The sequence below is a fragment of the Malania oleifera genome, chromosome 8 (genome assembly GCF_029873635.1).
Source record: "Malania oleifera isolate guangnan ecotype guangnan chromosome 8, ASM2987363v1, whole genome shotgun sequence".
NCBI classification, from domain to species: Eukaryota; Viridiplantae; Streptophyta; class Magnoliopsida; order Santalales; family Ximeniaceae; genus Malania; species Malania oleifera.
Genome location: NC_080424.1, coordinates 56,542,380 through 56,556,071, shown reverse-complemented (window position 1 = coordinate 56,556,071; position 13,692 = coordinate 56,542,380). Strand labels below are relative to the sequence as shown.

The window sequence follows — 13,692 nt, the reverse complement described above, 5'->3', positions numbered from 1 at the left end:
GATTGTGATGATGAATCATCTAAACCAAAGTCGCCAAAACTACGAACCACACCATATGAATCTTCAACAAAATCACGGTCTCGTTGTTGGCTACTCCTTCTCCTGTTCTCTCTTCTTATCTGCCTGTTCCTTTTCTCCTCATCTTCTTTTCTTCTTATTCTCTCCCCCCTCTATTTCTATTCTATAATTATCTCAGTTCTCCCTTTATTCTAAATTTATATTACTTGTCCTAAATTAGGTAGTTTTATACTAGCATCGAAATATTGCTCTACAGAGGTAGAGGTGACAACACAATTGTTTTTTAAGCGCATCATCAAGTATTGGGATGTTCCTGAAGACATCACCAGTGATTGAGGCACAGGATTCACAATAGTTTTCAGAATCTTTGGTTCACAGCTTGACGTCTCTAGCCACGCCGCTACTCGACGTGGCTTAATTTTCTTTCAATGCTCAAAAGAGATCAAAAACCAAGAAGGGTCCTTTTGAGCTTGTTATACGCAGTAGCTGTTGTTAGTCTTTACCTCACATAGTGGATGAGCCATTAGAGGAAAGAGTGATAGCATACATCTTCACTAAAGAATGGACACAAAATGTGGAAAATGCCCAAGCCTACTTTGAGAAAGCTTCCAAGCAGATGAAGTGGACAGGTTGAGGAAGAAGATTGTTGCATTTCAATGTGGGCAACTCGGTGCTTGTTAATGTTTGAAGTCATTATGGGGTTGAGATATGAGACTACTTCGCAAAAGTCGAGAAGGCCTCTTAAAATGTTGATTTGTCAGCTTGGATCAAGGTGCACCTTGTGTTTTACATTAGCTACCTCAAGCTATTTATTGTTGACATTGAAGATCCAATTCAATCAATTAGAGGCTTAGAGCACCATTGGAGACCTTGCAACTTGATAGATTAGAAGTTAAAGAGAACCTTGCAGATAGAGAGCTCACATCATCAAAGGCGACCATGGCATGAGTTCTTAATCAGTCGAAGGGCCTTAGAGATGAACAAATGATGTCGGTGGTCCTGCAACTTTGTGGGAGAAGGTTGAAAAGCACTTAGTGTCAAAGTCTATGAGGATGTCTACTGCATAAGTGGGGGAGAATGTCACATGTCAGCTTGTTTAGGGCATTATGCTTGCTTGTGACTGCTTGTTTTGCGCACTTTGGATTTTGGATTGGTAACCATCATGTAAATACTAGTGTTGGTTTTATTCTTTGAGTAGGGTAATGCCTTAGTGAAAAAGGAGAGAATGACTTGGTCAAACTGATGTTTCCTTGTGCTAGAGTAGAAATCTCTTTAGACAACTGTTTAGAGGAGGGTGAGTGTTCATCAATATCATAAAACTCACTGGCTATTGTAAACATGCTTATCCTACTCGCCTCCCTCCCTAAACACATGTTGCCTATGGAGGTAATAGTATAAATAACGTTGCTTTGCAGACTGCCTAACTCATGTTTACTCTCATGATTGCTTGCTACATTCACTTAATTTGTATTCGATGTCCATGAACTTGTGTATATGGTGAATCCACGGATTATTTTCAGTTGGCTAGTTAAGTTTATGTGATATGACTAGTGGCATGCAGTCCTTCACACGGTGTGTTTGGCCCATGACACAATGGATTGATTCTTGCATACCAACAAAAGTAATTTGATTATATATGTCAACATCTTGCTCATTGGTGAGGTTATTATAGTAAATTTGAAAGGACTTAACAAAAAAGATACTTGGCCATTTTGAGCAACTCTTTTGATGTGTCCAATTTTTATCCAACAATAGCAACATGTGAACCATGCTCTTGCAATTCTAAGGAGTTGAGATGTAAGCATATGTTTATCCTATTGAGAAATCCTAGATTAAATTTGGTATGACAAGTACTTTGATCAAAGATATGATCGAATCAAGTTTCTCTGATGAGGTCAGTAGCGCTAAAAAGATTCTCCACTCAAATGGAGCACCATGTTTTATTTGTGTTGGCTACACGAAATCATTCTATAATTTAAGCTATAATTTGTATATCATAATCATGGTGGGGGTATTGAATAAGCTCATCTAATTCTATCTACCATCTACTAATTTAAAAATAAATTTCAAATTCTTTAGGAGCCCCAAGGCCACCTTTTGATGATCTGATCCATAGGCTGGTTTTGCTGCACAAATGTGGTCAAGCACCCAAAAAATTGCCCAACATTGTTTCTGTGGATATTCCTTCTGGATGGCATGTTGAAGAAGGGGATATTGACGGAGTAGGCATTAAACCTGACATGCTGGTATGCTTCTGATGAGAACTTCCCTGCATTCCACATCTTGATACATGAAAGTGATAGTTTGGAATTTGTTTTAGTTGTTTTACATGCTTACATATTTTTGTTTTTTGTTGAGCTGTCCATCTCATTAATCTTTGGCATTTCCAGGTTTCTTTAACTGCTCCAAAGTTGTGTGCCAAGAAATTTTGTGGTCCACACCACTTTCTAGGTGGCAGATTTGTTCCGAAATTTATTATAGATAAATTTAAGCTTCAACTTCCACCATATCCTGGCACTTCAATGTGTGTCCGAATTGGAAAGCCACCACAGATTGACATATCGGCTCTTAGAGAGAACTATATTTCCCCAGAATTTCTTGAGGAGCATGCGGAGGCTGATCCCTTTGATCAGGTAGAAGTTTTTTTATATTTGATGGTAATTCATTTGCCACATACTTATCATAATCAATTTCAATGTCTATTCGTTGTATCTGAATTAAGTTAGTACTATCTTGCAGTTCTGCAAATGGTTTGATGAAGCAGTGGCAGCTAGCTTGAGGGAGCCAAATGCTATGGCCTTATCAACTGTTGGCAAGGATGGAAAACCGTACATTTCTCCGTTTTGCTTGTTTTCCTTCATTTATTATTGGGATGCTGTGTTAAATTCATGTTACACCTTTATTAAATATTTAAGTTAATAAAAGTACAGTATTAAGCTCATTAGCTTTAAGCATACATGTATAATATGATTAATGGCATGTAGTTTTGAGGAAAAAATTATGTAAGTTTAATTTTAAATAATCTTATTGTTCAGATGGTCTTAAATTGTTGCTTTTAATTATTCTATTGATGCATATCGACTTAGATATGAAATAGTTTCCTATTTATGTTTCCTGACTTTATGAATGTCCCTAAGAAATTTTTGTCATCACAAGTGTTGCCAACTTTGCTACATGCATGTTCTATCTTTTCCTCACTTTTTTTGATTAATTGTGTGGGTACTGTGATCTCTTATAAGAAATTTGTTGAACTCTCCTATTTGATTGGATGCCATTTTACTCTCTGGACAGCTCATCTCGAATGGTGTTGTTAAAAGGAGTTGATAAAGATGGTTTTGTATGGTTAGTTCTGTTCTGTTATTAATATTTCATGTTACTTTTGCCGTAATGCATGCACTTGATAACAATTCATTGTAAATGCTGACTGATTCCTCTGTTATGCTTATTTTTTTTTCATCATTTTTTTTTTTCTGTATTGAGGTACACCAATTATGGGAGTCGTAAGGCACGTGAGTTGTCTGAAAATCCTCGTGCATCTCTTCTCTTCTTCTGGAATAATCTTAATCGCCAGGTAAAATGCACTGTGCAAACCTGTTTCATATATCTCAACTTTCTTCAGATGCTGGGAAAAGACTAGTGTGGTTGAAGAAATTGTTCTGGATTTAGGAATCATGATCCCTAAGGATCAAAGTTACAGAGTTTGGGGACTATTATTTCTTGCCATACCATTTAAGGGGCTTGCTTTGAATACCTTATCTGCACAAAAGGCCTGAGCTGAGATATACAAAGGTTCTTTTTTTGTGCAGTTTTTTCGTGGCATGATGAACATTATTGGTTTAAGTATATTTGGGTGTGAATTGGTGATTTAGTCACATTTTCCCCCTTTGTAATCTCTAACACACCAAGGATGCTCCTTTGGAAGAAAAAAGAAAAGAAAAGAATTGTTATGCAAAAATGCACATTATTTTTTATGTGTTGGCCCAGTGCCATAAGCCAAGCTTGTTCAAGGCATCATGCTTGCCTTTGACCGCTTGTCTCGTGCACATGAGATGAGTAACCATCATGTAAATAGTAGTATTCTTCAAGTAGGATAATGTGTGTAAGATGCGAGCATGCCTTTGTCATTTTAATATTTCCTATTGCTAGAGCTAAAATAGTGTAGAAAGCTCTTTAGCAGGGTGAGTGTTCATCAATCATTGTTGAACTCAATAGCTATTGTAAACGTGTTTAGCCTACTTGTTTCCTTTGCTAAACACACATTGCCTACGGATGAATTGCTTTGCTTTATATTTTACCATGTGACTCTCATTTGTTTTAATGAATGTTTACTACTTCCGTTTACTTTGTATTTGATGGTTGTGAACATGTCCTGTGGTGACACTATGATGTACTTTTGGTTGACTAGTTAAGCAAGAGTGCTATAACTAGTGTCACATGACCCTTCACAAGGTGTGAAGTGTTCGACCCATGACACCCAATTATGACACCGAAGAGGGAGGATGGAGAGGGATGGCAAGTTGAATTGCATGTGATTTTAAAAATGTTCAAAACAATTTTTCAAAAAAGGCATGGAATAGTCACAGACCAAACAACCAAACAAACGACCACAATCAAACACAAGGATTTATAGTGGTTTGGCCACATGAGACCTATGCTCACTTCCTAAGAACTTTACATGGTTATTCATTATACTAGTCACTGTAATAGAGAACAATGCAAGGCACTCCGAGGTGCAAAGGGTATTAGATCCTAGGCATGAGGCGAAGTGGTGTACCCTACGAAGGCGAGGCTCAAATTTATTATAATTATGTGTATAGTGCCTTATAAAATGGATTATTAATCTATGAAAACATTAGCACTAGTAATTTGAAATTTAAAACATCAAAATATTCATGACCAAAACATAAATGCATAGAAATTATTGACTACCTAGTATCAAGGGTAGTTTAACGTAAGCAGTCAAGAGTTCAAACTATGATGAAAATGAAATTGCAAACCAAAAGCTTCAACAATGTAGTTTAATGTTGAAATACGAGCACTGTACGAGATTCCACAGTAAAAAATTCTAGTGGTCTTCAGCATCAAATATAAATATCATCTTCTTCTTCTTCTTCTTCATCGTATTCATTGTTTGGATGAAGTTCATCTTCTAGAAGACGAGAATGAGACATTCACGTTTGTTCTTGATCTAGTGCAATTTTTTTTCCCCTTTTTGAAAGGGGGGTGGTGGTGGTGGTTCATTAACTCCATTATCCCTTGCAATAGCACCCCATGTTAAAGAATCATCTTCCAACACTCATTCATTGTCCTCATAAGAATCTCCATCCATTCTACTAACTAGCCACTTATTATTGTAATTGACATCCTTTAGACGGATGGGATCAACAATATTACATATGTTTGTATTGACACCTCAAAGTTCAATTATATTTCATGAACACCAAATCATTCAAATGTTGTTGGGCTAGATTATTCTTTCCTTTTCTATGAAGCTGCAAGAAGTAAAAAATAACATAGTAATTACAATGATTCTAAAAAATAGTAATGAACCAAATATTTAGGTTCTTTAACCCATGATATCCTAGCGAGTCACATGTTATACGCTCCAATTTCTTTCGCAACCTGTAGCACTTCATGTGAGGCTAAGAATTCACATAGCAAACTTTTGCAAGTTTGGAGCCGATGATCCAAAAGAGCTCCCCATTAATGAAAGGCTACTAGTGATTTGTCTTTCTTTTTCTCACAACCATATAAATTTAAAAGAGGCATTGAGTGGTCATATAAGTTGTCAGCTTATTTGAAATTTTATATTGCAATTTTGTGGGGTGACACTAACCTTGCAATTCATTTGTACAAACTTGTCATGATTTCTTCATTTTAATGCTAGGTTTAATAATAGAATTTAGGGCTCAAGTAGTGTGTGGCTGCATGTAGAGATGGATAAAGTAGGCATCCCCTTTTTGTATGAATAATTTCATATGTTTCCTTGAAAGTCCTCGCTATGGTTTCCTTATCCTTACCCACAATGTCTTGGGCCATTGGATTCCCAAGCCCACAAGAATTACCTTTGCCTTAATTTGTCTTATAGGTGACGGAGTCTCTTGTGTAGGAACAAAGCTACACTAAGTCCTGTCCACCCTTTACTTATCCCCTTCCATGGAAATAGTCAAGCATCCATTCAATGGTCAACTATCATTACCTACCAGCCCTTGACACCAACTAAGATGGTCGTCTAGAACCGTGACTCAAATAGTAAAGGAGTTAAACCCACGTTCCATAAGCATTGAGGGTTACTCTCATCCTCATTGTTCAATTGTTGTGTAAGTGACCTACCACTAACTAAAGCTAAAGCTAAGGGAAGTGACACCATATACTAAAGGCAGACATATGAAGGATCAATGTTCTTCGATAGTACAATTGGGTGTATGATGCTACTGCCTAAGAGTAAGACCAAGGGCCAAAATATGAACATCCTAACCTTTGGGACAATGATGTGCGACTTCATTCTCCAGTGTAATCATCCATGGGGCTCCTAATCCTACATGGAAGCTTGACACCCCTTTAGGATGTCAAGAATCTGCCTTAAGTGCTCCTCAGGGTGCTCACTTAGTGCCTAAAAGGACACCTAGGGTTGTGGGGTGCTACCCTTGTGTTCCTCGTAGAGTCTTAATCTTTTTCGTCACCATTCTCGCTTGTACATGTAACCATCATGTGTCTAAGAATTATACATCATTGGCTCGAGAATGCCACCTTGATAATTGTCTGGAGTCTGGATCCACCCTGACTTCACAGTGACATTCAAGGTACGTCCTAAAACATCTCTATAATCAAATCCAAGTTTACCATAGTTCCTTCCAAGACCGATGACATGATCACGATGTCTTAAGGTTGCTCACCATCTTGTATGTGTTGTAGATACAAAAGCGTAGGACCATGACATCTCCCCCCTTATTCCATCTTATCAATGTTCTTGTTGATTAAGACTTGTGCTGAAACTTGCGCTGACATGCAAAATAGGAAGGAACCCTTGGAATAATTGGGCTCTCAAAACCAATCTTTCCTTGGCACACTGTTTGATCACTATTTAGAACTAGACTTGAACCCAATCTCCTTGTAGGATATGAAATTCAAGGTGTTATCTCAAGAGAGGGGGTGAATTGGGTTTATAAAAATTCTTTTTAAGTGTTATTACAAATTTTCAGCTTTTTGTATATTTAAGCAAACACACAAGAATGACTTAATTTTAAACCAACCACAATCCAAACATAAACCAAATACCAATCACAATCATAAATAGTAACCAATCAATCAACCACAATACTTAACCAAAAATTTGAGAAAGCTTGTGGCACTTTCTTTATTTCTAGTGTTTGCTAATTTTCAGCTTATAGTCCTGTATGTATGATTTTTAAGCACTTCTTTTAATCAAGATTTCCGCAAGCGGTTAATCAACGTACTCTCTTAAAGGTTTTTGCAAAATATTAACCTACGTACTTTCTTAGATTAAAAGGTCTTCTCAATCTTAGTTTTTCAGCAACTCTGCACTTTGAAACACAATTTGTATGTATGCTGAAGTTTAAATAGAAAAGGGTAGAGAGAGAGACCGAGATTTTTACGTGGTTCGGCTTATCCTTAGCTTACGTCCTCGCCTTAGGCAAGACAACCTAAGGATTCCACTAATTTATTCCTTTCTGGGCGGAACAAACCGATTACAACTCTCCTTTAGGGTGGAGCCCCCTCTTCAAGCGATACCTCACGCTCGGTTACAATGATCCAATCACCTGAATTTTCAAGAAAACAAGAAACAAGAAATAATTTCTTTTGTACAAAGAATGCTCTTGGATAGAGCTGTTTAGTACAATTTAAAGTGCTATACACTTTAATAACAAATATCAAACGAAATAGTATTGAAGCTCAAGAACAATTTCACTGGAATACTTCTCTAGATGGAAATCAGTATTTTAGATTGTAGAGCTTAGAGAAGAATGATTAGCACTTCAGAATTTTAGCAATTCTTAGTTTGCCAAAGTGAGCAAGAAAGAGTTTTGAGAGAACAAGAGAGCTTTCAGCTTTAAGAGAGATTTTCAATTTCTTGGTGTATGTTTGATTTGTGAAAACATGTATTTACAGGCTTATAAAAGTTAATTCGTGTTGCCCAAGTTTACTTGGAGTATTTTCCAAATTTTTACAAAATAATTTTGAATTTTAAAACTTTTAAAAAATATAGTCGTTAACAGTGTTCATTTGTCTGAAATCATGGGGTTAGTCGCTTGAAGTTCTTTAAAATTGAAAATTTTCAACTGAAAACAGGGTCAGGCGCCTGAAGTGACAAGGGTCAGTCGCCTGAGGTTACACTGCCTCTTCAGAAAGTCATGAGGAAAATCTTCAGGCGCTTGAACTTATTCTTTAGTCGCCTGAGGAAATTCTTCAGGTGCCCAAGGTTACACTTTAGTTGTCTGAACAGACAAATTTTCTATTTTTCAGGTTATTTTAAAAAAAAAAACACTTTGCTCTCTTACTTTGTTACTTTATAAAATCATTTTCCAGGGTTTTTGAAAACAAGGTCTCTAAGTCCAAGACAAACCCTAAAGAGCTTCAAACCATTTCACATGATATTTGAATATGAAGTACTTACATAGTTCATCCTAAAGCCTTAAACACTCTAAGCTTTAAAGTCTTCATGGTGTCCTTGCTTTGAATCCTCTTAGACTTTGAGCTTGAGTCAATTTTAGGTTTCCAAATGCTTTGAATCATTTTGGTCCACTTGAGCTTCCTTTGGATCACTTTGAAAATGAGTGTAGCTTTGTGGTCCTTGGTGATCTTGAACTTGCATTTCCTTTGATATTTTGAACTTTGTCATTTAAGCATTCCTGAAATATCATCACTTAACAACATATGTTAAATCAACCTTTATTTGTTATCATCAAAACAAGACTCGGAAGTTATGCTAGGCTAACAATATCTCCTTTTTTGATGATGACAAATAAGGAGCAAAGATGAGAGATCCTTTGAAAAAAGCTCGCCCTTACAATAAGCATGCTTTTAAACTTAAATATGAAAAATGATGAATTCAAGTATAAGTAAGTTAAAAAATAAGTCATAATCAAAAAATGCTCATTCTAGCTTTTATTAAGTTGTCATGTTCATTCTAGCTTTTACTCCCCCTTGCTATATGCCAAGTTTTTATATGCTTTTTATACTTATTAGTCATTCAAGTTTGCTCATGCATTGTAGTCTCATGTGTACTGTATTCTCATGTTTGCTCAAAATTTCTCCCCCCTTGACATCATTCAAAAAGAATTGAGGGGCATAGATACAAAAATGGTTTAGCACATTAAAGGCATAGTTAAATTACAAAAGGTAACAAGTAATGGAGGGTACAAGCCAAACTGAAAATAAAAACAAAGAAAGAAGCATAAAACATAGCTAATACATAGTGCTTAATACATCACAAAATGTCAAGCTAAATCAGTTATCTTCATCTTCATCTTCCTCTTCAGCTTTTTCCTCATCTACTTGTTCTTCATCACCTTCCTCTTCATAACCATCCTCACTGCCTTCCTTTGATTCTTCATCATCACTCCGAGGAGCAGAATTAGTGTCCATAGGATCACCACGGGATGAGCTCGTCTGATACTTCTCAATACAAGTGAGGCGCTGTTCAAGTGACTAACAGGTAGTGTGAAGTGAAGATACACCCTCTCGAAGGGATTGAATTCCTGATCTCATGTCTCTATTGAAAGTGGAGAATTCTCGATGAAAAGGAATGAACCACGAAGGCATATCAGCAGGAGGTCCTTGGTCTTGAGCTGGAGGAGGAGGAAGAATAGTTGCTGGTGCTCTTTGAGGTCTACCTCCTTTCAAGAACCAACCCTAATTGTGCTTTTCATAGTCCCTCTGCTTAAGGGTGGTGGAGGTGAAGAGGTCATATTGGGTACGTTTGATGAATAATTCAGAAGGTGTGGTGATATCAAGTTGAGCAAAAATAAGATTCAACACACCTCCATAAGGAAGTGTGACACGAGCGGCTTCCAACTTAGCCCACATCCATTTCAAAATGAGGCTAGAGAGATCAAGCTTCTTTTCCTTTAGTAAGCACCATAAGATGAAGCAGTCGACGTAGGAAAGATGATCATAAGAGTTGGCCTTAGGTAAGATGTTATTGGAAATGATTTTATGAAGAATTTGGGCCTGGAGGTTCAATTGTTTATACATGGGTGGATGACCAAAGCATACGGGTTTGTTTACCATAATTAGAGGCAGAAACTCTTCGGGTGTGAAGCCTTGCTCTAGAATCCAAGATTGAGCAAAGGCGGGACATTCAAATTCTCCTGGGGTGATGTGCAGAAGGGGAGCTAGGATTTGAGTTAATACGATTTTCTTGCTTTTAACTTCAGTAGTGAGAACACTTTTTCCAGAAATCATGTTTGCATAAAAGATTTTAACTAAGTTGGGATATATACCTTTGGCTTGATAAATGACAAAATTTTTTTAACCGATGTTTCGAAACATAGGCAGTATTTCAGGGAATTCGGAATCGAAAAAGGTTGTGTCGATCACCTTACCAAAGATGGGGTCTGTAGAACGGAGAGTAGAACGATAATGATGCTTTGAGTGGGGAGTGACTAGCCATTGCTCGATATTGTTACCATCCCTTCCGGAGGAGGATCCTTGGTTTGCCGTGGTCTTAGTGTTAGGTCGTTGTATTCGTGGAGAATGGAACCCTAGAATCTGAGAGAAAGAGAGTAGGAGAAGGTGTTTGAAGCTTTGTTTCGAAGGGTTTTGAGTGAGGAAGCAAGGAAGACAAAGGGGTGGAACTTCGGGTGAGTGATGGAGTAGAAGCTAGTAGCCCGAAGTTAGGGTTTTGTGCTTTAAAATATATAGATCCCGCTACTTCAGGCGCCTAAAGATTAAATTCAGTCGCTTGAAGATTTATAGAATTGGAATCTCAATAGGTAGTAGCACCTCAATCGCCTGAGGTTTGTTGGTTCAGGCGCTTGAGCCTCTTGTCTACAGTGCTTAGTCGCCTGAAGTCTCTAAATTCTTAGTTTTCTTATTTTGTTCAATATGAAACCTACCTAAATCACTTCCCTGCTATGTAACAACCCAAGTTCTCTTCTTATGGATATAAATCTTTCTTCAGAGAGAGGTTTTGTAAACATATCCGCCCATTGGTCATTTGTGTTTTTAAATTCAAGTATGATGTCTTCTTTTTGAACATGATCTCTTAGAAAGTGGTGTCTTATATCAATATGTTTTGTTCTTGAGTGTGATATAGGATTTTTAGAGATGTTTATAGCACTGGTGTTATCACACTTAATTGGAATGGTAGAATATTCTAAATTGTAGTCCTTTAATTGTTGTTTCATGTATAGGGTTTGTGCACAACAACTCCCAGTTGCTACATACTTAGCTTCAGCTGTGGATAAGGCTACGGAGTTTTGTTTCTTGGAAAACTAAGACACTAGTGATCGTCCTAGAAAATTACAAGTTCCACTTGTACTTTTTCTATCTATTTTACACCCTGCATAATCGACATCTGAATAGCTAATCATTTCGAATCCGGTGTCCTTAGGATACCAAAGTCCTAAATCGATTGTTCCTATCAAGTACCTTAGGATTCTTTTTACTATTATTTGATGTGATTCTCTAGGTGCTGATTGAAAACGTGCACACATGCAAACACTAAACATTATATCGGGCCTACTAGCTGTTAAATATAGCCAACTTCCTATCATGCCTCTATAATTATTTCATGTCTACTGGTTTCTCTTTTTCATCTTTATCAAGGCTTATGGAAGTGCTCATAGGAGTACCTATGGGCTTACTACTTTCCATATCGAATTTCTTAAGCATATCTTTTATGTATTTGGATTGACTTATGAAAGTTCCATTTTTTGCTTGTTTGATTTGTAATCTTAGGAAGTAGTTCAACTCTCCCATCATGCTCCTTTCAAATTCTTCTTGCATACTTTTAGCAAATTCTTTACATAGATTATCATTTGTAGCACCAAAAATAGTGTCGTCTACATAAATTTGGATTATGAGCATGTCATCTTTCGTAGATTTGATGAATAAAGTACTATCAACCTTACCTCTAGAAAATCCTTTATCTAGTAGGAATCCACTAAGTCTTTCATACCAAGCCCTAGGGGCTTGTTTCAATCTATATAAGGCCGTAGTTAGCTTGTACACATATTCGGGTTTTTGTATGTCTTCAAAACCCGGTGGTTGTTCTACATATACCTCTTCATTAAGATAACCATTTAAAAATGCACTCTTTACATTTATTTGATATAATTTAAATTCCTTGTGAGATGCATAAGCTAAGAGCATTGTAATTGCTTCCATTCTTGCTACGAGAGCAAATGTTTCATCATAGTCTATCCCTTCTTCTTGGTTATATCCTTTAGCTACAAGTCTAGCTTTATTTCTAACTACAATTCCATTTTCATCCATTTTATTTCTAAATACCCATTTAGTTCCTATTATTGAATGATTATCTGGTTTTGGAACTAATTTCCATACTTTACTTCTTTCAAATTGATTTAACTCTTCTTGCATGGCAATTATCCATGAGTCATCACTTAAAGCTTCTTCTACATTCTTTGATTCATCTTGAGATCAGAAGGCATAGTGATTGCATATATTTTTCAAAGAGGATCTTGTAGTTATTCCTCTTGATGGTTTTCCTATTATTTGATTTTTTGGATGATTTCTAATATATTTCCATTCTTTTGGTAGTTTAGTATTTTCGACAACATCATTTGGTTTTTCTTCATTTTCTTCTTCTTTTGCTTCTGCTATGTCTAAGTCTTATTGTTTTTGAGTAGTTTGTACTTCTTCAATTTTTATTGGTTCATTGAATGGGCTTTCTTCATCAAAGGTTACATGAACTGATTCCAAGATTGTAAGAGTTCTTTTATTGTTTATTCTATAGGCTGTGCTTTTTAATGAATATCCTAGGAATATCCCTTCATCAGCTTTTGCATCAAATTTGCCTAAGTCATCATTATCACTTAATACATAGCATTTACAACCAAAGACATGGAAGTAAGAGATGTTAGGCCATCAAATTTGCCTAAGTTCATAGGGAGTTTATTGAAATTTGTTCTTATAGAAACTCTATTTATTACATAGCATGCAATGTTTACAGTTTCAGCCCAAAAGTATTTTGGTAGATAATGTTCATTTAACATTGTTTTTGCCATTTCTTGAAGTGTTCTATTCTTTCTTTCAACAGCTCCATTTTGTTGTGGAATTCTAGGTGTTGAAAAATTATGATTAATTCCATGTTCATTGCAAAATTTATCAACGTCTTTGTTGTTGAATTCTCTTCCTTGATCACTTCTTATGTTTGAAACATTATATCTTTTTTTATTTTGAAGCTTCTTGCATAGATTTATCAACATATTACAAGATTCATCGTTGGAGGCTAAAAACAATACCCAAGTAAACCTAGAATAATCATCAACTATTACAAAGGCATATTGCTTACCTCCTATGCTTTGGGTTCTAGTTGAACCAAACAAATCCAAATGTATAAGTTCTAAGGGTCTACTTGTAGATATATGTTTCTTTTTTCTCAAACTTGTTTTGATTTGTTTTCCAAGTTGGCAAGCATCACAAATTTGATCTTTTATGAACTTTGTATTTGGTAAACCTTGAACTAAG

General features: G+C 36.3%; 1 protein-coding gene across 5 annotated transcripts in view; it reads left to right on the top strand.

The window, feature by feature from the left end:
• The window catches only part of LOC131162050 (pyridoxine/pyridoxamine 5'-phosphate oxidase 1, chloroplastic), a 36,550-nt gene that overhangs the window by 9,149 nt on the left and 13,709 nt on the right, over window positions 1-13,692 (top strand). For all 5 annotated transcript variants that reach the window (XM_058118169.1, XM_058118168.1, XM_058118167.1 and 2 more), the window contains exons 6-10: window positions 2,098-2,264; window positions 2,409-2,651; window positions 2,758-2,846; window positions 3,310-3,360; window positions 3,499-3,589. In XM_058118169.1, coding sequence (XP_057974152.1) covers window positions 2,098-2,264; window positions 2,409-2,651; window positions 2,758-2,846; window positions 3,310-3,360; window positions 3,499-3,589 — 641 coding nt within the window. The remainder of the gene's footprint in view (window positions 1-2,097; window positions 2,265-2,408; window positions 2,652-2,757; window positions 2,847-3,309; window positions 3,361-3,498; window positions 3,590-13,692) is intronic.